At 51.6% G+C, this 25,761-nt stretch overlaps 1 protein-coding gene across 2 annotated transcripts in view; it reads left to right on the forward strand.

Moving 5' to 3' along the window:
• Positions 1-16,897, forward strand: part of GLB1 (galactosidase beta 1) — an 85,788-nt gene extending 68,891 nt beyond the window's left edge. For both annotated transcript variants that reach the window (XM_047100224.1, XM_047100225.1), the window contains one exon: positions 16,327-16,897. In XM_047100224.1, the coding sequence (XP_046956180.1) occupies positions 16,327-16,596 (270 nt within the window). In that variant the 3' untranslated portion in view covers positions 16,597-16,897. The remainder of the gene's footprint in view (positions 1-16,326) is intronic.
• The last annotated feature ends 8,864 nt before the right edge of the window (positions 16,898-25,761 follow it).

Here is a 25,761-nt window from a genome sequence, read left to right on the forward strand (position 1 = left end):
AGCGTTCCCTGTAGGAGTGATGCATGACAGAGATATGGAGGATAAGTGGGAATTGCCATGGCAAAAGGGGGAGGGAACCATGTTGCAGGCAGAAGAGATAGCATGTGCAAAGGCCATGTGGTTGGTTAGGGGGGAAATGAGGGGCGCAAGGAACCAGTAAAGGTCCCAAATACATGGTTTGGGGGTGGAGTGTGGTTCAGAGAAGAGACTAGAAAGTGGGTAGAGATGAAATTGGAATAGGCCAGTTACACCACATTAATGTCTCGTCGTTATGGTGAGAGCCTTTGAAGCAGGAGAGTGCCATGACGTGATTGTGATGCGACGAGCCTCTCTGACCCCAGGTTGAGTGAGGGTGCCTGTGGATTTGGGGGAAGCTATCTAGGTGGCTGGACCGTAGTCCCGGGGAGAGACAGGGATGGTGTTAGCTAAGATGGAGAGGATATCAACTATCTGAGAGATATGTGAAAGTAAATCAATGAGATGTAATGATGGATTGGATATACCCTGGATGCCTCTTAGGTTCCAGGCTGGTGGCTGGGCAGATGGTACCATTTATTGAAAGAAAAGATTTCCAAAGAAAACTTGGGCTGGGAGAGGGAGATCATGAGTTTGGATTTGGACAGATTGAGTTGCAGAGGCCTTTGAGAACAGCTGAGCGAAGGTGCAGGTGGAGGACTGTGGGCCCTGTGGGTGAAGTCAGAGGAGGGACCTGGGCTGGGAATATATGCATGAGATCATCTGCGTGTGGATGGCCATTGAAGACGTGGGATGGAGGAGGTCCTCTAAGGAGAAGGGGTGGAGAAGGAAGCAGAGAGGCACAAACATGGCGGGCAGAGAGTGAGGAGGAGAGCTGGCATTTGCGTTGCCGAGGGGACACGTAAGAGGAAGACAGAAGCTCTTCTTCTACTGGATTGAGCCACGAGGAGCTCAGTGGGACCCCCAGGAAGTATATGCCAGTGGAGCAAAGCCTCCACAGGCTGCATCGCATGCTACTGAGGAGCGTAAGGCAAAGAAACGAACACCTGAACGTAAATTTGGATACTTGAATATAACCGTTCTTGCTGAGAGTTTTGACTCTGGAGAAGAAAAGTATGTAAATAGCTGAAAGAGAAGAGGGCAAATGATACGCGCAACATTTAAGAAATGCCCTCTTATATTTTTTGCTTTTTAAATGTTTATGGAAATACATCATTCTGTTTAAAATATTTTCTAATTTACCTAATTGTCTCTTCTTGGACTGGTAGATTATTTAGAAATGTGTTATTTAATTCCCGTATGTTTTGTTTGTGGGTTTTTTTTTTTAGTATGTCTTATTTTTATGGATTTCTAATTTAATTCCTCTATACAATTTCTAGAAGATGGAGAAAAGTCTTTATGACCTTGGATTAGGCAAAGACTTTTTAGATTTGACACCTAAAGCGTGATCCTTAAAGGGGGAAACTGATAAATTGGATTTCATCAAAATTAAAAATGTTTGCTCTTCAAAAGATATCATTAAGGAAATGAAAATCCAAGCTACAGACTAGGAGAAAATATTTTCAAATCATATATCTAGCAAAGGACTCGTATCTAGAACACATCAAGACTTCTTACAACTCAGTAATAAGAAGATACACAACCCAGTCACAAACTGAAAATTTCGCCAAAGGAGCTATACAAATGGCTGATAAGTACATGAAAAGATGCATAATGCTCAACACCATTAAGCATGAGAAAAGTACAAATCAGGGGCACCTGGATGGTTCAGTGGGTGAAGCATCTGACTCTTGATATTGGCTCAGGTCACGATCTCACGGTTGTGAGACTGAGCCCCATGTCGGGCCCTATGCTAACAGCGCGGAGCCTTCTTGGGATTCTCTCTCCCTGCCCCTTCCCTGCTCGTGGGGGTACATGTGCACATGTGCTCTCTCTCTCAAAATAATAAACTTAAAAGAAAAAAGTACAAATCAAAATCCAGTGAAAAATTACTTGACACCCACTAGATTGGCTATAATAATAACAGATGGAGAGTAACAAATGTTGGCAATGATGTGGAGAAATGAGAACCCTCCTACGTGACTTGTGGGAATGTAAAATGATACAAACACTTTGGAACATGGTTTGGAAATTTCTTCAAAGGTTCAATGCAGAATTACCATAGGACTGAGGAGTTCCACTTCTAGGTATATGCCCAAGAGAAATGAAAGCCTATGTCTACCCAACGACTTATATGAAAATATTCAGAGCAGCATAATTCGTAATAAGCCCAAACTGGAAATTCAAGTGTCCATCAACTGGTGAATGGATAAATGAAACGTGGTATATCCATTCAAAGGAATAGTGCTCGACAGTAGAAAAGAACAGACTACTGATACAAGCTACAGTGTGGGTGGATCTGAAAAACATTATGCTAAGTAAAAGAAGCCCGATATAAAAGACCATCTATTGTAGGAGTCAGTTTAGAAAAGGCACATCTATAGAGACAAAAAGTAGGTTGCTAGTTGCCTGCAGGGAATGGTGGTGGGAATGGAGAGTGACTGCAAGTAGATACGGGGTTTCTTTTTGGGGTGATGGAAATGTTCCCAAGTTGAATTGTAGTGAGGGTTTCACAGTCTTCTTAAGTTCATTGAGACTTGTTTCATGACCCGGCATATGGTATATCGTGGTGAACACACTCCAGAATTTTAAGCTTTGATATCCTCTCTCTTGCTACATGTTTCCATCCTCCAAACTCTCAAGCCTGCTCTTGGGTCTTCTTGATGACCTGAAACTCTCCACCATTAAGGCCACAGTTCTTCCCTATCCAGCCTAGATATCACCACTATCCTTTTTTCTAAAGCCATCAATCACTGGCCCCCTTGACCTTCCACTCCATCTCCTTGTTCATCCTCCACTCTGAGTGGGTCCGCCATTGACCTTTGCTCGTTCACCAGTGACTGAGCCCTGCTGGGGGTTCTCTCCAGCACGTTCATCAGGGCCCCGGATCCCCACATTCTCTCCAGCCTCCGGAGGCCCCCCGTTGCCCAGCAGTCTTTGGTCTCTCTTCCCCCTTCCACAGCTGGTCTTTCTAACCTTCACTTCTCCCCTAAGCCACCTTCCTCCTCCCCCACCCACTCACCCTCCTCGTCTGTTATCAGGTGTAACTCCTTTGTTCCCTCAGCTTCCTGTCAGACTTATCTCTCTGCCTCTACCCTCACTTCCTGCCCGGTGGCCCTAGGAGGAAGTCTAAGCTCTGAATCCCCTCCCTACCTTCTTCCTCCAGACCAGGATCCTGTTCTCATACCTCCTCATACTGCATTTTGTCAGCCTTTCGGTCTCTCTGTCACCTTCCAGGTTGTGGCCAAGAAGTGACACCTGGAGGCTCTAGGACCCAAACACAAAGTAAAACCCTCCCTGGATCGTCCTACTTTAGCCAGTAGGCTTGTTCGTCCTCCCTTGCTCCCTCCTTCCTTGTCTCCTTCTCCCGCTCAGTGTCCTGATGTGTCATATATCTCCTTTGTTCAGGCTTTTTCAGTCCCTCGCACGGCCCACCCTGCCATCACATATTCATCTGTCAAGACTGGCATTAACCCCTCTGAGAAAGCTTCTTAGACCCTTAGTCCGGGAAAGGACCAGCCCCGCCCTCCTCTGAGCCCCCTGGTGCCCCACCCAGACTCGTCACACTGAGGCTGGCACCTCGGTTTCACCCACAGGGTCACAAGCTTCAGGAGGGGCGTTTTGTAAAAGGTGCTCAGCTCATTCACCATCCTGCCCACCTCCCGGGGCCTGCTTGCTCTGTAAGTGCCCTCAGGTGAAAGGGTACACAGGTGCCCGTGTTGCTGAGCCCCTGGGAAGAGAGCAGACGGGAACAGTGTAGGCCCTCAGGCAGCCATGTTGGCGATGGGGGGCTTGGCGGGGCGCCGTGGGTACTGGGCCAAGGCAGATGAGAAGCACACCATTGCTCACCAGGTTAGTGCTTTAAGAGAAAGAACTTCCGGGAGGTGCTTAGCAGAAAGAGAACGTGTCCGTTTACAGGAATGTTCAGAAGGGCTGGGTGGCTCGGGTGGAGGCCGATCGGACAGATGGATGGCACGTCGCCAGAGCCAGGGGGAGTTCTGTCGGGGTGGCGGAGGGGGAGATTTCAAGCGGGAGCGTGGTAGATGCAAAGGCGAAGAAATGGAAAAGCATGAGACCGTTTCGGCGGGCAGAGGGGGTTCACTTTGGCCAGGTCACGAAGGTGTCACAGCCAAGAGTGCCTGACCCAGGCGCTGAGCTCAACATTTTAGAGGCACTGCCTGTGTAATCGTCAAGAGCAGGTGTAGGGGCGCCTGGGGGGCTCAGTCGGTCAGGCGTCCGGCTTCGGCTCAGGTCACGATCTCACGGTTCGTGAGTTCGAGCCCCACACTGGGCTCTCTGCTGTCAGCACAGCGCCTGCTTCAGAGCCTCTGTCCCGCTCGCTCTCTGCCCCTCCCCCACTCACGCCCTCTCTCTCTCTCTCTTTCTCAAAAAAATTAAAAACGTTAAAAAAAGAAAAAGAGTAGGTGTAGTGGGATGTCCTGTCACTACCTCTAACTGTAGAGCAGGTCAGGAGCGCTAAGGATCTTGCTCAGGAGCTCAAGTAGGCGACAGAACAGCTCCCTGAGCCCCAGGTCTGACTCGCAGGCCCGCACGGAAAGGCAGGCGGCGTTGTACAGGATCTGGAAGGGCTGCGAGGAGCTTGTGCTGAGCATGTGCACGTGGGCTGTTCACGTGTGGACGTTCTACACCTTCGTGTTTGGAAGGTGTATATACAGACAGTATTTACAAATGCGTCAGAAGGTTTGGAACCCCACAAGCCCGTCTAATGCACACGTCCTCTCAAAAACGAGTGCACAGCTGTTCACAGCAGCACCCTCCAGAATTATCCAGAATCGACCAGAAGGTGGAAAAGCCCAGATGTCCATCCACTGATGAACGAATAGACGAGATGTTTGTTACATATGGAACAATGGAAGATTATTTGGCAGGAGAAAGAAATGAAGCAGTCATGTATGTTACAGCGCGGACGGACCCTGAAGGCGTGTTAAATGGAAGAAGCCAATCGCAAACCATGCATATGGCAGATTCCATTTATGTGACATGTCCAGAATAGGCAGGTGTACAGACAGAGAATCAGTGGTTGCCTAGAGGAGGGAGAGGGAGAGGCGGGGGCGGGGATGGGGGGAGAGATGGGGAGTGATGCTAGAGAGTACGGGGTTTCCTTTTGGAGGGATGAAAATACTCTAACGTTGACTGTGGGGATGGTCGCACAGCCGCCAAACTGTGCAGTTGACGTGAGTGGATTGTGTGTGAGGGACACCTCGGTAAAGCAGGCAAGAAGGTCCATCCGCAGGATTTGGGGACCTGGGTTGTGTGGGTCCGACGGTCAGAGGACATGCCCATAAAACAGAGCATGCTGCTTTCTGATACTTCCCGGCGTGCGCAGTGGCCCCTGTTACTGAGGACGCTCCCAGGCCAGCCCCTGAGGTTCTGCGCCATCCGCGATGCGGAACAAACGGGGCCCACCTCCCCATGGGGCACTGAGGTCTGACTTGGGGGAGGATGGGCAGATGTGAGGGTGGGGGAGGGGAGCCGGATGACACCTGGAGCCCGAGCCACTCCTAAGCCCCTGCCTCTGGATACACTAGCCCTCCTCGACCCTCCCCGACTGGAGAGGCCCTGTTCCGGCCTCTGGGCCTGTGCTCTTCGGTTGCTGTAAAGAAACTGCCTTGATTTAGTGAACGAAGTCACTGATAAGGCTGATTCACGAGATTCAGAAACTCACTTCTGATTTGGATGTGGCTTTCTGGTTAAGTGCCCAAGCATCAGACTGGGATTTCAGTGGGAAGCAGTCAGGCGTGTTTTGCTGCGCCCGAGAGACTCAGGCCCGTGTTTTGTCTGCACAGACCTCTTACCTGACCACAGGCTTCCTCCGATGGGCAGTGCTCTTCAGCGCCTCGGCCGTGTCACCGTGTGCCATCCCAGTGCCATGTTCTGCCAGCGCACTGGATCCGGGCAGTCGGTCCCCCCTTGCTATGGTGTGCACGAGTCTCCTACCGACACCCGCTGCAGCCTTCCTGCGCGGTTCAGCCACTCGCGGGAGGTCGGGGTGCATAACAGCACGATGAGGAGAAGGGTGGGGATAATGTCCCGCTTTCCTCAACCAGAACTACGCTTTGAAAGCTAAGAATCCAAGTAGAATACTGACTAAAAGTAACTTTTTTATTTTTTGGAGGCCAATGTACCCTTTCTCAAGACGTAAAAAAAAAAAAAAAAAAAAAAAAAAATCACAAAGTCCAAGAATTTCTAGCAGAGGGCTGACAAAAATCCCTTCGTGGGTTTAAATTATTTCTGCATCTTGCTTTTGAAATTTCCAGCACCCTCATCATTTGGTCTTTCTGGTACCGGTGGGGCGTAGCCGCCAGGAAGACCAAATGATTCAAGGACTGGAACTTTGAGTTCCACACCCCAACCTCTGACTTCTGGGGTGGGGGTTGGGAGCTGGAGCTCTGTAAAAACTCTAGAACTTCTGGGTTGGTGGACCCATTCAGGTGCTAGAAGGTGCGCCTGGAGAGGGCAGACGTGAGGAAAATGCTTTCCTGAGTTCTGTGCACCAACTCTGGCAAATTCTTGAACCTGAGGAGGAGGAGGTCATGGGGACCCCCAATTTGGAGCCGGTAGTTCAGAAGTAGGGGTGACCCCAGACTTGGAACTGGTATCTGAAGTGAAGGCAGTCTTGTGGGTCTGAGCCCTTTGAACTTGTGGGATCCGACCCAGCTCTAGGTAGACGGTGTCCTAATTGAGTTGTTGCACAAGCATCTGGCGTCCAGAGAACTGGAGAACTGGTTGGTGGCGTCGAAACCACCCCAGAAGGAGCCGGGAAGGCGGTGGTCAGAAGCCCACTTGGAAAGGTGGTTTCATGGCCTCGTGTGTCAAGGAATTTGGGTATCACCTTGAGACCTTTGTAGAAATAGGGGCAATTAAGAAATGAATGCCATCGTTTCAGATAGTGGTAACAATTGGGAAGAGAATAAACATGATGATGTGACGGAAAGTAAGGCATGGGAGTAAAGACGTTGCTATCTTATATGGCGTAAGGGTTACCTATTGCCATGTAACAAATTCTACCCTAACACTGAGTGGCTTAAACAGTGGTCCGCGTGTATTATTCTCCCAGTTTCTGTGGGTCAGGAATTTGGGACTGGCTCAGCCTGGTGGTTTTGGATCAGGGTCTCTGACGAAGTTACGGTCGAGCTGTCAGCCGGGGCCGCGTCACCTGAAGGCGTCACTGGCTGAGAAGGACCCTTCCACGGTGGCTGGCTTGCACGGCTGCCAGGTTGCTGTTGGCCGTTGGCAGGGGGCCTTAGTTCTTCCCCACACAGGCCTCTCTGTAGGTTGCTGGAGTGTCCTTATGACGTGGCACTGGCTTTCCCCAGAGGGAGAGAGCCAGGCAGAAACTACCCTTTTTATAACCTAGCCTTGGAAGTCACATAGCATTGCCTTCATCACATTCCATTGGTGAAAAGAGAGTCATTGGGTCCAGTCCCTGATTGGAGGGTAGGAATTAGATTCTGCCTTTTGAGGGGAGAAGTGTTAAGAATGTTTGGACACGGGCACCTGGGTGGCTTAGTTAAGCAACCAACTCTTGCTTTCGGCTCAGGTCACCGTCTCGCAGTTTGTGAGTTCAAGCCCTGGTCGGGTTCCATGCTGAGGGTGTGGAGCCTGCTAGGGATTCTCTCTCACTCCCTCTCTCTGCTCCTCCCCCACTTGCACTCCCTCTGTCTGTCTCTCTCTCTCTCTCAAAAAAAAAAAGAAAAAAATATATATATATATGGACATATATTTAAACCACCACGTAAGGAGTGGTGAAAGGTGCCTCTAGGAGGAGGTGGCCGTTGGGTGAGACCTGAAGGCTGAGACCGAGTTATCCATGTGAAGAGCCAGAGGAGGAATGTTCCAGAGCTAGGGAGCAGCGAGTGCAAAGGCCCAGAGGAAAAGATCCTGTGAGCCAGGGGAGAGTGTGGGGGAAGAGTGTGGCCCCAAGTCGGGGGGTGGTGAATTTGGCTTCTCCTCATTCCAGTGGTGGCTGTTAAGCAGAGAGTGAAAGAATGGACCTGGTTTATAAGCTCATGTCTCTGTGAGACTGGATTATAGGAGGGCAAAGCTCATGCAGAAATTCCCGATGGGAAGCTAAGCTATTATTGCAGTCCTGCGAGTAACCGTGAGCTTGGGTGGTGGGGCAGAGGAGTGCAAGATTTGTACCGAAAAGAAAAGGCAAGGTTTGCTGAAGGATCGGGCATGGTGTTCCAGAGAAAGGAGTCAAGGAGGATGCCAGACTCAGGCCTGCGCAGTGGGAGGGGTGGGCGTGGTTAATTTCTGACAGTTAGAGGGGACGCTGTGGGGTGGGGAGGCTGGAGCAGGGCGGCGTGGATGCGGGCGGGGATCAGAGGCTCTGTTTTGGACATATTCAGCCTCTAGTAGTTCTTACCCGTCTCCTCATCCCAAGAGGAAGTGGCCCATCAAGTCTGGAACATAGTAAAAATAAGTAAGTAAGTAAGTACGCAAGTACATAAAGCAACCAAGCAGCCAACTAAGCTATATTCAGTGCGAGTACTGGTCTCCATGTTTCTAGACCTAATGGCCATCCTATAGAGGGCCTGTCGGTCTTGAGTCTATACGCAGAAATCTGTGCAAATCCGGAAGTGGGATGCAATGCAAGTTAAAGGTATGTATTCAGTGCCTGTAGTGGGGAGTGCAGAGGTGGGGTACCTGTCCCAGGTTTGGAGCTGTGGGGAAAAGGACCCGGTCGGTAGAACTCACTCCGGAGTGGAGCCCCACGGGGAGGAACCACCTTCTGCCCCCACAGTCCTCCGTAGCTGTCCTTGCCAACACCAGCAGCACCCCCACGTTGCAATGTCCCCCCGATGCTTCTCAGGACCTGTCTTACCGTCCTGGCCGGTGACGTCTGACATGAGGAACCACTCCCTCCCTGGAAACCCTTCCCCTGACTTCTGCGCCGAAAGCCCTCCGCCGTTTCCTTCCCCCGTCCGTTCTTCCCGGGGCTTCTCTTTCAGCTTCTAGGCTGCAGTCCTCGGGACCTGATCCCGGGTCCCCTTCGGACACTGCCAGGGGCGCCGTCCTCACACGTGTGCCGGCGACACCCAGGTTCCCGGGTCCCACTCAGCATTTGCGGGGACCCGGAGAGCCACGTCCGGACGCCAGTGTGGCCTGCGCTGGGGCCGCGTGAGGCAAAACAGGCCTCTTCCTCCTCAGCAGCCCTGATGTCTGCTCTTCTGCCGGAGAAGGAGAAGTGGTCCAGGCAGAAAGAACGAGGCTCGGGTGTTTGGGCAGCAGCCCGTTCCTCCAGCTCACCCTTTGGAGCGCGGGCAGGCTGGGCGGTTCTGCTCGCGGCTGCACGCCCTTCCGGTCAGCGAGGAGGCCGTGCTCCTGGACGTTGGCGGCCTGTCCACTGAGGTGACAGAGGAGATCGGGCCACGTCCCTCTCATCGTCCGGCAAGCTATTCCAGGCTTGTTCATACAGTGACCGGCACGGTTCCCAGAAAGAACGCCGGTGTGCAAGCCTTCTTCTTCTTTTTTTTTTTTTTGCCATTTAATTTAATTTATTTTTTTAATTTTCATCCAAGTTGGCTAGCATAGAGTGCAACAGTGATTTCAGGAGTAGATTCCTTAGTGCCCCTGACCCATTCAGCCCATCCCCCCCCCACAACCCCTCAGTAACCCTCTGTTTGTTCTCCATATTTAAGAGTCTCTTCTGTTTTGTCCCCCTCCTTGTTTTTATATTATTTTTGCTTTCCTTCCCTTAGCCCTCGTATGAGTGAAGTCATATGATATTTGTCTTTGTGTGACTAATTTCACTTAGCGTAATACCCTCCAGTTCCATCCACGTAGTTGCAAATGGCAAGATTTCATTGTTTTTGATTGCCGAGTAGTACTCCATTGTATATATATATACCCCATCTTCTTTATCCATCCATCCATCGATGGACATTTGGGCTCTTTCCAGACTTTGGCTGTTGTCGATCGTGCGGCTATCAACATGGGGGTGCACGTGTCCCTTCGAAACAGCACCCCTGGATCCTTTGGATAAATGCCTAGCAGTGCAATTGCTGGGTCGCAGGGTAGTTTTTAGTTTTTTGAGGAAGCTGCAGACTGTTTTCCAGAGTGACTGCCCCGGTTTGCATTCCCGCCAGCAGTGCAAAAGAGATCCTCTTTCTCTGCATCCTCGCCAACATCTGTTGTTGTCTGAGTTGTTAACGTTAGTCATTCTGACAGGTGTGAGGTGGTATCTCATTGTGGTTTTGATGTGTGTTTCCCTGATGATGAGTGATGTTGAGCATTTTTTCATGTGTCGGTTGGCCATCTGGATGTCTTCCTTGCAAAAGTGTCTATTCTTGTCTTTTGCCCATTTCTTCACTGGATTATTTTTTGGGTGTTGAGTTTGATAAGTTCTTTGTAGATTTTGGATACTAACCCTTTATCTGACTTGTCGTTTGCAAATATCTTCTCCCATTCCGTCAGTTGCTTTTTAGTTTTGCTGATTGTTTCCTTCGCTGTGCAGAAGCTTTTTGTTTTGATGAGGTCCCAGTAGTTCATTTTTGCTTTGGTTTCCCTTGCCTCCGGAGACGTGTTGAGTAAGAAGTTGCTGCGGCCAAGATCAGAGAGGTTTTTGCCTCCTTTCTCCTCGAGGATTTTGATGGCTTCCTTTCTTACGTTGAGGTCTTTCATCATTTTGAGTTTATTTTTCTGTATGATGTAAGAAAGTGGTCCAGGTTCATTTTCCTGCATGTCGCTGTCCAGTTTTCCCAGCACCACTTGCTGAAGAGACTGTCTTTATTCCATTGGATATTCTTTCCTGCTTTGTCAAAGATTCGTTGGCCATACGTTTGTGGGTCCATTTCTGGGTTCTCTATTCTGTTCCATTGATCTGAGTGTCTGTTCTTGTGCCAGTACCATACTGTCTTGATGGTTAGAGCTTTGTGATACAGCTTGAAGTCCAGGATTGTGACACCAAGATTGCTTTGGCTATTCGGGGTCTTTTCTGGTTCCAGTGTGCAAAGCTTCCTAAGGCCCAGGTCAGAATTCACAAGTCACTTCTTCCATGTTCTTTGGCCAGGGCGTTCACTAGACCAGCTGGATTCGAGGAATGAAGGAACAGATTCTGGCTCTCGACAGGGGGAGCTGCACAGAACTGTGGCCATTTCTGCAACCTGCCACAGGTCTCAGCACTCTTGACCCTCCTTTCGTTCTGAATCCGATAAGCTTTTTAACTCTTGGCCTGATTTTCAGTTGTTTTTACCCCCTACAAAGTACTGTTTCCACCTAATTCATTGCTTCCCAGTCACAAGTCCTGTGAGCTTGGAAACAAGATAATCTTTCCACATATATATATATATATAAATTTAGCAACAAAACGAGACACCCGGCTGGCTTATGAGTCCATAGAGCACATGCAACTCTTGGTCTTGGGGTCATGAGTTCAAGCCCCATGTTGGACCTAGAGCTTACTTTATTTTATTTTTACTTTTTTTTTTTTTTTTTACTGTTTATTTATTTTTGAGAGAGAGGGATACAGAATCCAAAGCAGGCTCCAGGCAGTGAACTGTCAGCACAGAGCCCGATGTGGGGTTCGAATGCATGAACCGTGAGATCATGACCTGAGCCAGAGTCGGACGCTTAACCAACTGAGTCACCCAGGCGCCCCAGGCATAGAGCTTACTTTAAAATATAAATAAATAAAATTTTAAAATGTCTTAAAATGTAGTGACAAACTTGTGAGAATTACGTGTACACAGCAGTAAATACGCTCTGACTTGAAGGGGGTCTCCTGCAGTTTGCCGTGCATGGGATGGCTGCCAGGAGGCAGTTTTTGCACACCGGTTCTTATTTCTGGTCCAGGTATGCGACAGAGCACGGTGCCCACTGTCGGGTAAGGTCCTAAAAAGGTCAAGCGATGGTAGAACTTCAGGGGCTGAGAAGGAAAGGAATTCATGTCTGGGGCTGGATAAAAGGAGGAAGTGATTCATCTTTTATGCTAATTTATATTTCCATGGCTTTAGTTCTAGTTGGATCTGTCATAAAATACAGAGACCGTAGAGGTATTTATTACCCCAAGACCGCGGAGGAAGTGAGGGGGTGTGATTTGCATCAGCTCTGACCCCTTTGGCTCTGAAGGAAACGGAGCATTAATTTTCCCTCGTGAAGTGCGGTGCGAGGTCTCTTTCCCATCTTATCTAAGCAAACCCCTCACTCTTTTACCGTTTTTTTAAAAATTCTCTTTCTTTTCTACCGTGTTGGCATCACAACCGCTCGTTAATTGTGTGTCATGACAGCCCTCTAAGCTTGAGAAACTTCTCTCAGAGTCGGACAAAGTCAGCGTCCAACCAGAGCTTGCTGATTTCAAAGGAACTCCCAAGCAAGTTCGAAAAATGTGAAACTGTGACTTAAAACAGCATTGACATTTTGCTTGAAGTTCTTAGGAGAGGATGGTGTCTGTCTAGAGGATTTAAAACAGACACACATCTGTCTGACTAACAGAGAAGCAGGTCACACATTTCCGGAAACCTAACATTTATGGGAACGATTATCACCTTGGTGACAATAGCAGAGGGGGCAGCCCACCAGAGGTCAAGCCATGGTCAGAGAAAGACTTTGTCATGGAACTCTTTTAGCTGGGACAGCCCCAGAAAGCCCCAGAAGCCACTGGGGTTCGCTCTGCAAATGCTGGGCCCTGATGGGGCTCGCCGTATTAAGAATGAGTCTACTTTTGGGGCACCTGGTGGCTCAGTCGCTTAGGCAACCATCTTTGGCTCAGGTCACGAGCTCACGGTTCATGAGTTTGAGCCGCGCGTCGGGCTCTGTGCTGACAGCTCAGCACAGATTCTGTGTCTCCCTCTGTCTCTGCCCCTGCCCTGCTCACGCTCTGTCTCTGTTTAAAATAAACAAACATTTAAAAAAAAAAAAGAATGAGCCTACTGTTACCATCACATTTACCAACATGTGCATACTCTCCCCCCGCCCCTAATAATTTCAGCATAACTTTTTAAAGAAAAACAGTAATCAGAGTGCGTGTGGTTTTTCATAGAATTTTTAAAAATTTGATGCTTTTAGAGTAATTTTTGAGTAACAAATCACAGTGCTGATCGAGGAGAAACAAATGCAAATATTTTCTCTCTCTTCCAGTGACCAAGAGTCTCTAAAACTCTTGAGCTGGGAGCAGAGGGGCATGGAATATCCTTTCAGTAGGACTCCGTGTCACCTCGTTGTTGAATCTGGTCTCAGGCAGAATTATCAGCCAGTCTCCCCTAATGAGTGCTGCTAGGTATATACTGAGTATCACCGCTGAGTGCTGACAGTCTCGCTTTGAACAAGACGAACGAAGTTTCTTCCCTTCGTAGAACGTATGCTGGAAATAGCTGATAAGCCAATAATCAGACAAATGGTACCCATGTCAAATAATGACAATGACTAGAATAAAAAGAAGAGACCGAGGGGGCAGTAGGTGACCCGGACTGGAAGGCCCGGTATCATGGGTGGCCACGGCTCTTCTCCCTGAGCAGGTGACGATGGGGTTGAGATCTCCGTGGTCCGAAAGTTGGGGGCCTGGGGGAACAGCTGTCAGGCAGCGACAACAGTGGCCGCAGTGGGGGTACCGGCTTGGCGTGTCCGAGTGGTGGAGAAGAGTCCCGTGCGGGTGTGAGTGGCACAGACGGGGCGGGGAGGAAGCAGGCAGGAGACTGTCTGGGGGCCGTGGGTCAAGGTCAGAGGCAAGAACACGCAAAAAGCGTCTGATTTCTGGCTTTCGCTCTGCTATGGTGCAGAGCAAGGGTTCTAGAGTTAATAAAGGGAATCGGGGGCCCCGTGAGGAGCCTACGGGAATCCGAGACCGCATGGGTTGTGACTTTGTCCAGAAGACGGCTAGCCACACGTGGCCGTGACGTTTACGTTTAAATTAACGAAAAGTGACGAAAACTCGGTCCCTCCTTCACATTACCCCATTTCAAGCGCTCAACAGCCGTGGCCGAGTGCACGTAGCTGCTGGGTTGGGCAGCACAGAACAGTGTAACGTTGCAGAAAGTCCTGTTGAACAGCGGTCCCTCCGGGCGGCGGGACCGTGGCCCTCCGAGCGGTGGGACCGTGGCCCTCCGGGCGGCGGGACGGTGGCCCGTTCTTTGCCAATTGTCTGTCTGTTCTTTCCAAGGTCTTGATTCCTCTCCAGGAAGGGCGACCAAACCACCTTAAACTTCATTTAATGCCTATTCTCTTAGGAGCTAAGAGTGGGGGGAAATTTTGTACTGGAGAAATTCATAGCTTTTGAGAATTAACCAAGGCCACGAAAGGTGTAAAGGAAAGTCGGACGGGAGGTGCAGGGCACAGTCCCCAGAAAGCAGAGGGTCGTCTGGGTGAGGCAGGAGGCAGAGCTCATAGGGGCGCGGAAGGCCCCGCAACGGGCCACAGGTAGGCATTTGGGGGAGGAGAGAAAAGCCGGACCAGACTGTGCTGTGTCCAGAATTGAGGAAGCAGCAAAGTCATGTCCACTTTGATGAGCACCTGGGAGCGACAGTTGGGATTGTGTCTGTGTGTCACAGTGTGGTCTGTGGGGCCACTGTTTCCTAGGAGGGGAGGGGCCGGGGAGTCACGGGCAGACACACTGAGCGGCCCTGCCCCCTGGTCAGGCTGGCGCCTCCAGGCTCTCGGGAGCAAGTCTTGCTGCCCGAGTGGTGCCGTGAGGAGCTCCCAAGCAGGTCTTAGGGACTGTTGCCCGGTGAGGCCACTGCACTATTGGTCTGCGGGGCAGCACTTGGGAAGACGAGCTGGGCACGGGACAGGCTCACCCGCAGGCGCCCCTGGTTCCGTCAGTCCGGTGTCTCTGTGACATCACACCCCAGGAGCAGTCCCTTCCACGTGCCCAGCCTCAGCCTTAGCCCAGAACCCGCTGGCAAAGGGCACCCAGGGAAACCCTTCCCGGCTTTCAGGCAGACACACCCGTCCGGCACCAGAGACGTGAGGGGCGGTCCCTTGGATTCTCAGGAAAGGAAACCGTGGGTGGGAGAATGGACCGGACCTGCAGTCGTCCACCTCGTCACTGAGCCGGGAGCTGGCGTGGCCTCTGCCCGGACACATTGTGACGCCCGTGTGCTCTCACCGCCCTCCCACCGCTCTGCCCTTGAACCCGTCTCCTCCTCGGCCTCGAAAGTAAAGTGCTGCTCTTCTCTACTACTGCAAAAACAAGGCACCGGCAGATCTTACCCTGATAAAAACCCGATAAAGCTGTCGTTGCGTATGCCCTGTAGGAAGGATCGAGATAGCGCGTCCTGCGGTGAAAACAAGAGTAAAATATTCTGAGAACTGTAAAACTGTCATCCTTTCTCTAAATGACTTAACCCAACAGACGGGTGGTTTTCAATCACTGGCCTCCTTTTGCGGGCATGTGAAAGCCAAGATCTTTCTACGGTAGCGGGAGGAGCGCCGTCCCTCCCTGGGCTCGGCCCCGGCGCCAGCCGCCGTGCTGACCGCCAGACAGCGCCTGCTGCCTCCCACTGTCCCCGGTCACCAGTGTGAGCGGCACCTGCCCGAGCTCGGGCAGCCAGGAAGGAGCAGGACTGAGATTTGAACCCGGGTAGGAAATTCAGACAGAGTGAGGACAAAGGGGACGCCTGGAGGCTGAAAGTTCCCCAAAGTGACGCCACGGCCGCACCTCCTCCAAGGCGGCTCCTTCATCTCCCATACATGCATTCTCCCTCTCCCTCCCTCTCTTGCTCTCCCCTCTTTCCCTCTCTCTCTTCCTCTGTGATAGAATGTTCCATTTATTCGGCCAACTGTTAAGTCCTACTCTATGAGCAGACCCTAGCCCATGCAGGGGGTCTCTGTAGACACACCCAAATGCCCCTCTTCTTTTTTTTTTTTTTTTAATAATTTTTTTAAGTTGATTTATTTGAGTGCGAACAGGGGAGGGGCACAGAGGGAAAGAATCCCCAGCAGGTTCTGCAGGGTCAACACAGAGCCCAATATGGGGCTCGAACTCATGAAACCGTGAGATCGTGACCCGAGCCAAAATCAAGAGTCAGACGCTTATTACAAAACTGTAACCATCTAGACAGTATGGGACTGGCACAAGAACAGACAATCAGACCAATGGAACAGGATAGAGAACCCAGAAATGGACCCACAAACGTACGGCCAACTAATCTTTGACAAAGCAGGAAAGAATATCCAATGGAATAAAGACAGTCTCTTCAGCAAACGGTGCTGGGAAAACTGGACGGCGACATGCAGAAGAATGAACCTGGACCACTTTCTTATACCACTTTTCTTATATTTCTGTCTCTGCAGGGTCAGGTGTGGATTAATGGCTTTAACCTTGGTCGATATTGGCCAGGGCGGGGCCCCCAGGTGACTTTGTTTGTGCCACGGCACATCCTGGTAACATCAGCCCCAAACACCATCGTGGTGCTGGAACTGGAGCGCGCGCCCTGTGATGACAATGGCCCGGAACTGTGCACCGTGGAGTTTGTGGACAGGCCGCTCATCAGCGCTACTCCGACCTCCAGTCATCCCCTGCCAGACCTGTCTGATCGAGGCTCGGGATTGGACCGTGCCTGATGGCTAAACACTGTGACCCTTTGGAGTTTCAGCCTTGCACATACCTCACGTATCCCTCGCGTAATGCCAACATTCCCTGGAAAGTCCTATTGGAAAATAGATTTAGCACGGGTGTTTTCTCCTGGGGTTTTCCGGGCAGCCTCGCGGTGGCTGGCAGGGGCCACAGGGGACGCGTGACGAGGGTGGCCACACGGTCACGCACAATGAGTCCGCACAGTCGAAATGGAAGCTTCAAAGGTGTTCCTGATTTTTATTTTGAAAGAATCATGTTGTCTTTCTGTTAAATAAAATTTTATTCAAACGACGTTAACTGTTTTTAATGTTGAGCAGGTATTAAATTATAGGTTCTGATTTAAATCATAACTAGACTTGAGTGGGTCGAATAAGCCACTTCACTAACTTGCGGTTCAAAGGAATGGAAAATAGTCTTGGTTTGATCTACTGGACTGCTGCTTCTCTGATCCTCATTTGACTTCCTTTTGTGTTTCTGTGATGTCAACGAGGTAGCCCATCAATGCAGCTCAGAACCATTGTGCGAACGACCTGAAGCCTCGGCAGCGGGAGAGGGTACATAGTAGGGCACCCCTGCGCAGTAGGATATCACGTAGCCACGAAAATGGGACGTAGGTCCGTACGTGAAAACGCTCTCGTGGTGTGGTGGGCGAAGAAAGCAGATTACCTTAAGTTTGGTCCCATTCTGTGTGTTTAGACAAAACAACTGCACATACGCACACGACACAGGCCTGCCCGCACGTCACAGACACACATACGCATGAGCGTGCGTGCTGTGCACGTACACAGATCACGGCCTTCCAGAACAGGCGTGTCCTGCCGTGGGGCAGTAGCTCTCATGGGTTGAGCCCTTGACCTATTCCATGTCTGGTTCTGAGCATACTTCATGCGCTCGCCCCTCACAAGGACCAAGGAATGTGCCATCACCTTCCCCGGTTTGCCCAGCCACACAGCTGTAAACGGTGGTAGAGACCGGATCTGAAGCCGCGTAGCCTGGTGCCAGCTTCTAGGCACCCTCTGCACACGCCCCACACCAACGCATGCTCGTGTTCCCCGGGAAAGAATCGGAACAACATAAACCAAAATGTTCATCGATCATACCGGGGTGGTAAGCGCTTGAGAAAGAGTTCGCTTTTTCCTTTTGCCAACCCGAGTTTTAAGTCCTTTACAGAAAAGATGCGCCATCTGTCAAGGGAGGAAGAAAGGAAAGACTTCCGATGCTCATCTGCAACACGTCTCCGTGATCGTGTCCTTTACCCTTCTCACGGACACCAGTGAGGAATGTGGGATTCACCAGGGAGAATCACGGCTCCGGCTGAGTCAGCTGGCGGGAGGCGTCTCTGGGTTGAGACTAACAGAACCTAGAACTTTCTTTAGGATTGTTTTCTGCAGCATCTTTGTGTAGATGTCCTGCATTTGATGGTTGAGGGACACCGTGGGGCGAAGGAGGTGCTACGTACACTTAGGTCATCATTTCTTTATCTTTCACTGCTAGTTACCGACAACTCAGGAAATGAGACTCCAGAACTGTGCCCACTTACGAGCTTCGGGAAGAAATGTGAGACGGTTCCTTGTGAAGCATTATGGATGTTGGTAAGTCGCACCTCCGCTGTTGCAGGTACTACCTGTCGAGGCTCCAGAAGGCTCAGGCAGTGGAGTGGGATCTCCTCGCGGGAGTGTGTGCTTCCATTCTGTTCGCCCGTCTTCTGAACCACGCTCAGGTAGGCAGCAGTAAGCCCGCCTGACACATGAAAACGTTGGAGGCTTAAGCAGGAGGCGGAGTCAGATTCCCATCTCGTCTGTCTCTGTCCAAAGCCAGTGTTCTTTCTGTCTTGTCAGTGTGAGAGAATCTCTCCCACAGCACTGTGACATCCCTTGTCCAGGATGTCATGTTCCGGAAAACCAGAATTCGACACATAAATTGTACCACCCATGACTCTGCACGTCCCATCCAGCTCTCCACACTACCTTGGGGAGGTATTCATTTCACCTTCTGTGATGCCATTTTTTTCTAATGTTCATTTATTTTTGAGAAAGAGGGAGACAGAGCATGAGTGGGGGAGGGGCACAGAGAAAGGGAGACACAGAATCCGAAGCAGGCTCCAGGCTCTGAGCTGTCAGCACAGAGCCCGACGTGGGGCTCGAACTCACAGACCGTGAGATCATGACCTGAATTGAAGTCCGACGCTCAACCAACTGAGCCACCCAGATGCCCCTATGATGCCATTTTTAAAATACGTACCTCCTGGCACTCCTGATTTCTTAACTCTGTGTGGCTGCTGCCTCTGAAAATAATAAGAGCAGTGCCTTTATTACCTGCCATGTAAACCTTTTACATTAAATTTCTCTTTAAGCTGATTTTAATATTCTGGGACTTTCTGAGCAGGCCTGTGCTAACCCAACCCTAACATCAATGGTCTTGGAATATTTCCATATTCTCAGTCCTTGTGATGAACATTGTGGCCTTTTCCTTTGTACCCTTGGTTTAGATGTACCCCAGGTTTGTACACCGTACAGAACATCTTGTTTTAAATTTTTTTTAATGTTTGTTTATTTTTGAGAGAGAGAGAGAGCGAGAGCGCGCACAGGCAGGGGAGGGGCAGAGAGAGAGGGAGACACAGAATCCGAAGCAGGTTCCAGGCTCCGAGCTGTCGGCACAGAGCCCGACGCGGGACTTGAACCCACGCACCGTGACATCGTGACCTGAGCAGAAGTCGGAGGCTTAACTGACTGAGCCACCCAGGCGTTCCAGTGGTTGAGCATTTAAAATGTTTCTGGTTTGGGGCTATCAGGAATACTGATGTTGTAAACATCCGTGTACGATTCTTTGCGTGGTCATAGGTTTTCACTTCCCCCGAGTAGAATTGTTTAGTCACATGGTAACGTGTTTAACTTCTACATGTTTAGTCACATGTTTAACTTTTTAAGAAACCCCAGACAACTTCAGACGTCTTTGAGGCGAGCAAAAAAGGAGGAAGCAGAAGAGTGCTGTCCCTTCTGGAGTTGGCACCCCTTCCTCTGTCCCCCCTCTTCATCTGGCCCCACCCCTCTTCAGCGTCTCTCTTTTTGTCTCTGTCAGTCTGTATTTCTCAGCAAATCCAGTTTATTGAGGATGAAATTGTTTGGCGCTCATCTGAGTTTGGGTTTTTTCCCTTGTTTCCCCAGCAAGCCGTGTGTCTTCTGTCAGATGGCACAGCTAGGAAATGATCTTGTGTGGTCTTTGTTTCTTGCCTGAGGAGGAAAAGGAAAAAAAAAAGTTCTTTTCTTTCTTTTTTTTTTTTAAGTTTATTTATTTGTTTAAGTCATCTCTGCCCCCAAAGTGGGGCTCGAACTCACGACCCCAAGATCAAGAGTTGCATGCTCTTCTGACCGAGCCAGCCAGGGGCCCCGAAAGTCATTTTCTGAAACCACTTTTTTAGTCAACGTGAGGGATTCTGTCTGGTCTGTGGTAGAACAAATGGCTGGTGGGAACCAGTAACTCGTGGGCTGCGAGGAAAGTCCAGTCAACGTCCCGACAACAGGAGGGAGGCGGCTCCGGGTTTGAGCCCCGGCCCTGCTCTCGGTCTGACTGAGCAGCGCTTTCTGGGCTGTCCCTCGGCCTCCAGCCTCCCGGCAGTGATGTTGGTCCTTGTAAATGCCCCAGGAAGAGTCAGAACAGATCTCCCTCCAGACAGCGGCTCTGCTTTCGTCTGGAGGGGCTTTCCCACACGCGAGGAGGCCCCCCACCAGCCTCAGTCTCCTGAACTCCCAAACCAGAGGCGCTGCGTCCCCGGGTGAGACCGACAGGCGCCGCGACAGAAACGCAGGGTCCTGCTCCCGCTCTGTCACTTAGCACTGGCATGAGCTCACGTGACTCACTTAGAAGCTTCAAAGCGTGTGGGGTTTCAAATCCTCGTGGGGTTCAAATCCAATCCAGTAACCTAAAAGCTCCTCGGGCGGTACTTGCCATGTAGTAAGTGGGTCGGATTCCGACGCTGGTTGGATTCTTCCCTGTGACGTTCCCCCGCAGGAACTGGTAAGCCGTCGTCTGGAGACCTGAGGGACGAGGGGAGAAGAAATGCCACCTGGGACATACCATCCGTTCCCTGTGTCCCCTTGAGTTCGGTTCAACGGCCTGGTTCTCCTGACCAACCACTGTGCTGGGCTGAAGGGCGCCAAGGGGAGGAGACAGTCTAGCCTAAGACGTGGACACAGATTCGAGGGGCAAGAGAAGGTTCCACAGAAAGCGTGAAGGGGCATCATCTGTCAAGACCCTCCAGCATTTTTTTAATACTTTTTTTTCATTTTTTTTAGTGTTGATTTGAGAGAGAGAGCAAGCAGGAAAGGGGCAGAGAGAGGGGGACAGGGAATCTGAAGCAGGGTCTTTGCCGACAGCAGAGGGCCCGATGTGGGGCTCGAACTCACGAACCATGAGATCATGACCTGAGTCAAAGTCAGATGCTTAACCCACTGGGCCACCCAGGCGCCCCAAGACCCTCCAGCGTTAACGTGACCCTGGGGGGGGGGGGTGGAGAGAGGGGCGGTGCCTGGAAAGCCACACCAGCCTATGGAAAAGACCCTTGTTCCCAAAACCCGAGTAGGGCCCCTTCCGCCACAGCAGCCATCGCAGAGCAGCGGCCGCAGCTCCGCGCTACCCGGTGGCCGCGGGGCGTAACGAGGGCCACAAGGTGACCGGGAACGCGAGCAAGCGACACACAGCTGCCCACGGCACCTCACCGAGCACACCAGGTTCACGCGGGGTGTGATTCAGGGGCGTGCACCTCTGTCCTGCATGAGCAGCTCTGGGTCTCCCAGGACAAGTGGACCCTCAGCTCTTCACGGAAAGGGTGAGACTCACCTCCACACCAGGAGGAAGTGAGAAAAGCTGAGCAGGGCCCCAGCCACCAGTGGGAAAGCTTCCAAGGCCGCCAAGGAACACTGGACCCGTCCTCCAGCCCTGTGCGCGGTAAAGCCTTTACAGAGGAAGGACACCGCGTCCCTGGCCCGAAGGGCGTGTCTCATCGTGGGCTGTTTTCGTTGTCGTCTGTAGTTGTGTATGAGGCATGTCAGTGAGTTTGTGTAAATGGCACAGAGCGGCCGGTTCGTCTTGGACGTGATTCCACAGGTCAGAAGTCCGGACGGGCACGGGAGGATGGCCTGTCTTTGTTCTGTGATACGTGGGGCCTCTGCCGGGTACGGAACCATCGGGACTTTCCTGCCCTCGTGTCCGGCTGGGATGACTTGGAGTCTGAGCTCAGGCGGGACTGTCCCTGCAGCACCTGCGTGTGGCCGCTCTGGCTCCTTCGGCGTGGCGGCAGGTTCTGAGAGCGTAAGCTTTCTAGCAGAACCCGGTGCCAGCTGCCTGGCCCTTGAAGGCCCAGACTCAGGAGGCACACCCAGATTCAAGGGGAGGGACCTTAGATCCTACCACCTGATGGGAGGAATGGCAAAGGATTTGTGGCCCTTAAGTAAAAACGCAACTCCCATGTACACGTCGTGCTGGGTTGTAGCCCGGTGAGTTGTGCGCGTTTCCGTCAGCCCACCGAACGCCCGAGGGCCCCCGGAGCGTGAACTGAGGCCTATCCGGCCCCGGCCCCAGCCCCTCCTGGGCAAAGCGGAGCGCTTGCTTGGCCCACAGTAGGCAGGTTCAGTCTGCGTTGAAAGAATGGACTTCCGCCGTCTCTTTAGCAGGTAACCTGGCCCCCGGTGGTCCTGCCGAGTATTAACTCAAGGGGAATCATGACGCTGAACACGGACTAGAAACGCCCGCTGTGAGCCAGCCGGCAGCCACAGTGCATGGTGGCACGAGGCGACGGGCACGGGCCTTGAAGCCCAGGCTGGGTCCCTCCTGTGTTGTCTTGGCTGACATGTTTCGATTGAGATTTCTGAGCAAGAGTTGTCCAGTTGACCTCAGCTTTGCCTTAACTTCCACCAAGCAGTGGGATCTTCTCCCCACACGCGCGGGCTGCTCCACACCCCTGTCCTCTTTTCCGCGGCCTTAGAAATCACGACGTGTCCCGAGACGTGCCAGCGAGGGGTCCCTGGGGTTTCGGGTCCACTTTCAGTGTGGTGAGCGTGCTTCTCAGCTGTAACTCTCAGACCGGGCTTTTTTCTTTCTTTCTGCCTTTTTCCATTTACTTAGTGTTTATTTGGTCCTTAGTCCAAACCCCCTGCTACTGAGTAAGACATGTTCCTGCCTCTCAGGGAGCACAGAGAAGTGTAAACGGACAACGCGACGTTGTGCTGGGAACACGGGGCCCCGGGCGAGACCAAGGGTGCTGTGACACGGGGATCTATTTGCAGGCTTGGTGTGGAGTCGGGGTCGCTCGGGGCTAGCTTCCCAGAGCTGAGCCAGATGGGAGTAAGAGGAAGGAGAAGGGGCAGCAGGGAAGGCAACAGACGATGCTGCAGGGAGGGAAGCAGTGCCTGCAGAGGTCCAGGGTCTGGAGGGAGGGTGGAGAATTCCAGAAGCTGATGCCGGGCAGCTCAGTCTGACCAGAGTTTGGAGTGCAGAGAGATGCGGGGATTGGAGCTCTCTCCACCCGGATGGTAGTGTCCTGAATTTAGTGTCCACACGTCTGTTAACCTCTGAAGTTTCTAGGTTCCTGTCCTAGACTCTGATGGCGTTTTAGCAATGGTCATAAAACAATGATAATAATAACAAATCCGTGTAAAGTCCTTTGAATGTTTTATGTTGCATGCAGTGACTCTTTGAATCTTTATTAGAACGTTTTGAAGGAATAAGTCAAGGGATACACAGCCCAGTTTGTAGTTTAGGAAAACCGAGAAGTAGGAGACGTTGTGATTTACCCCACTTGTGGGGGCCGAAGCTGAAACTCCAGTCTCTTGCCTACAAATCCCACACTCTTTCCCCATAGACAGGTTGCGTTGGCTGATTAGGCTGCAAGGAGACAGTTTTGTGTTCCCTTGCAGAAAACGCAAAACACAAAACACTGTTTCAGCCATGCTGCCTGGCTGCCATCAGGCCAGGTGTGGCCTGTGGCCCCAGGTTTTGGCGAATGCCCCTTGGTCGTGCGCGTGCACGGGGAGAGCAGAATGGCCTGCGCAGGTGGGACCCCGGTGGACGCAGGTCAGAAAGTGAGGGATCGTCCACACCAGGCCTCCGTCCCCGACAAAACCCACCGTTGCAGAGTCTGGCCCTTCATTGGCCCTTTGACCCTCAGCAAACTCCCCCAGGAGCGGAGCTGAAAGGCGGTGTTCGCTAGAACACATTGGCCTTCCAGGCCCTGTCCCGAGGTTTGCAGGTTCACGTTCGTCTTGTTACAGACTCTACAGAAACCAACCTGGTTGTGGACGGGATTCTGACTGTTCAGGAGGACGGAGGTGGAGGGCGGAGAAAGGAGCCTGAGATGATCATCTGATTTTTTTCCCCACTCTGAACACCAGCATTTCGCCTCTTTCCAGCTAGGAAGGAGTCTCCCATCACAGGCACTCAAACAGAGCGATGCTTTCGGGAATAACCACCTCCTCAGCCTGCGTGTGCGGCAACATATAACACGTGTAAAATGTGCGCACCGGGCCACGGGAGCACCCGGCCCGGAGCCCCTCCTCACTGAGTAGGACCGTTCAACGTCGCCTCGGTCCCACATGCTCCTCTTTCTGTTCGTAGCAGAATTCAGCCATTTTCTGCTCCCGTGTTTTTCTACACTGGATCTAGCCTTTCTTCGGCGGAGAAATTCTATCGCTGAAGTCCTTGGTCTTTGAACCCGAAAAGTCCCCAAGATCCATTCTCTATGGAAATGTCGTTCATCTCCAATGTGCTCACAGAAGTGCTTACAGCCTGCATCTCTCTGCTTAATCTCGGACAGCCATTCCTTCGTTCATTCATTCCCTCGTTCATTCAACTATCAGTGAGTACCTAATGCGTGCCGGGCATTGAAGATAAAATGGTAACCACTTTACCACCCCTCTCTCCATCTTTTTTTTAAGAGCATAGAGCTACTGTCAATAGCAGTAATAATAAAAACAAGGCCTGTGCCTTCAAGAAGTTTGTAGTTAGCAGGAGAGGTAAGTAACCAGACAGACTCGAGGCATGGTCGCTGAATGAATGAAACCACGTCTGGGACAGTAGAGGGGCAGTGCAGGACGGGTTTCCGGCCCAGGAACAGGCAGTCGGGGACCCTGTCGTCCTGCAGGACCTAAGACAAGGGCTTTGGCACATGCGGTTTATAGAGGGCATGCCCTGAGGAGAGAGGGAGTAGGGAAGAACAGGGGGCAGGGGAATAAGGATAAGCAGGGAGACTAACTTCAGCTGAAAACAACAGCTGTTTCCTAAGCTCACGGTTCTGCCGGGCCGTTCCAGTCTGGACCAGACTCTGCTGATGTCGGCGGGGCGCACTCATGTCTGAGGTCGGTCGGTCAGTCAGCTGAGGCTGCCGGTTCCAGAGAAACACACATACTCTTTGTACCACAGAGTTGGCCTCGCCTTGAGTCGGGGGGGGGGGGGGCGGGCTTACTACCCAACCCCACGGAGGCCAGCCGTTGGCCGCAGGTTGCCATAGGAGGAGAGGAACTGGCTATGCTCACGGCGGGTAGCCAAAGTCAAGAGATGAGGGCATCTGTGAGGCTGGACCAGTCCTCACAGAAGCTGGACACTGGGGACACTAGTCCGTAACAGAGATTTGGGCAAAGCGTCCTTTGCATCTGCCCTGGGTCACTAGAGAGACCTCTTAAACGAGACCTGAAGGATGAGCTTTTGGGGCGCCTGGCGGCCCGGTCAGTTAGACGTCCGACTCTTGATTCTGGCTCAGGTCATGACCTCGCGGTCATGAGATCGAGCCTGCGTCAGGCCCTGCGCTGAGTGTGGCGTCTGCTTGGGATTCTTTCTCTCCCTCTCGGTCTGCCCTTACCAGCTTGCTCGCTCTCTCAAAATAGATAAACATTAAAAAAAAAAGAAAAAAAAAAAGACAAGCTTTAGCCGCGTGAAGGGTGGGGGAAGTGTTCTGGGTGAAGTTAACCGCATATGAGAGCAAGGCCACGAGAGAGCAAGGTCAGTCCCTGACAGGTGAGTGATGGGGACGGGCAGTGTTGAGAACATACGGGGTGCAGAGGTGACAGGGGACCCGATGTCAAGTGTCTCATAGGATTGTCTAACGAAGATAACATTTTCGAGGCATTAGCCCAATATTTCTGTATCAGTCGGTACAGGCTGAG

The sequence above is a fragment of the Lynx rufus genome, unplaced genomic scaffold, assembly GCF_022079265.1.
Source record: "Lynx rufus isolate CCGP_SWC_20201006 ecotype Redwood Valley unplaced genomic scaffold, mLynRuf1.p SCAF_5, whole genome shotgun sequence".
Classification (NCBI taxonomy): Eukaryota; Metazoa; Chordata; class Mammalia; order Carnivora; family Felidae; genus Lynx; species Lynx rufus.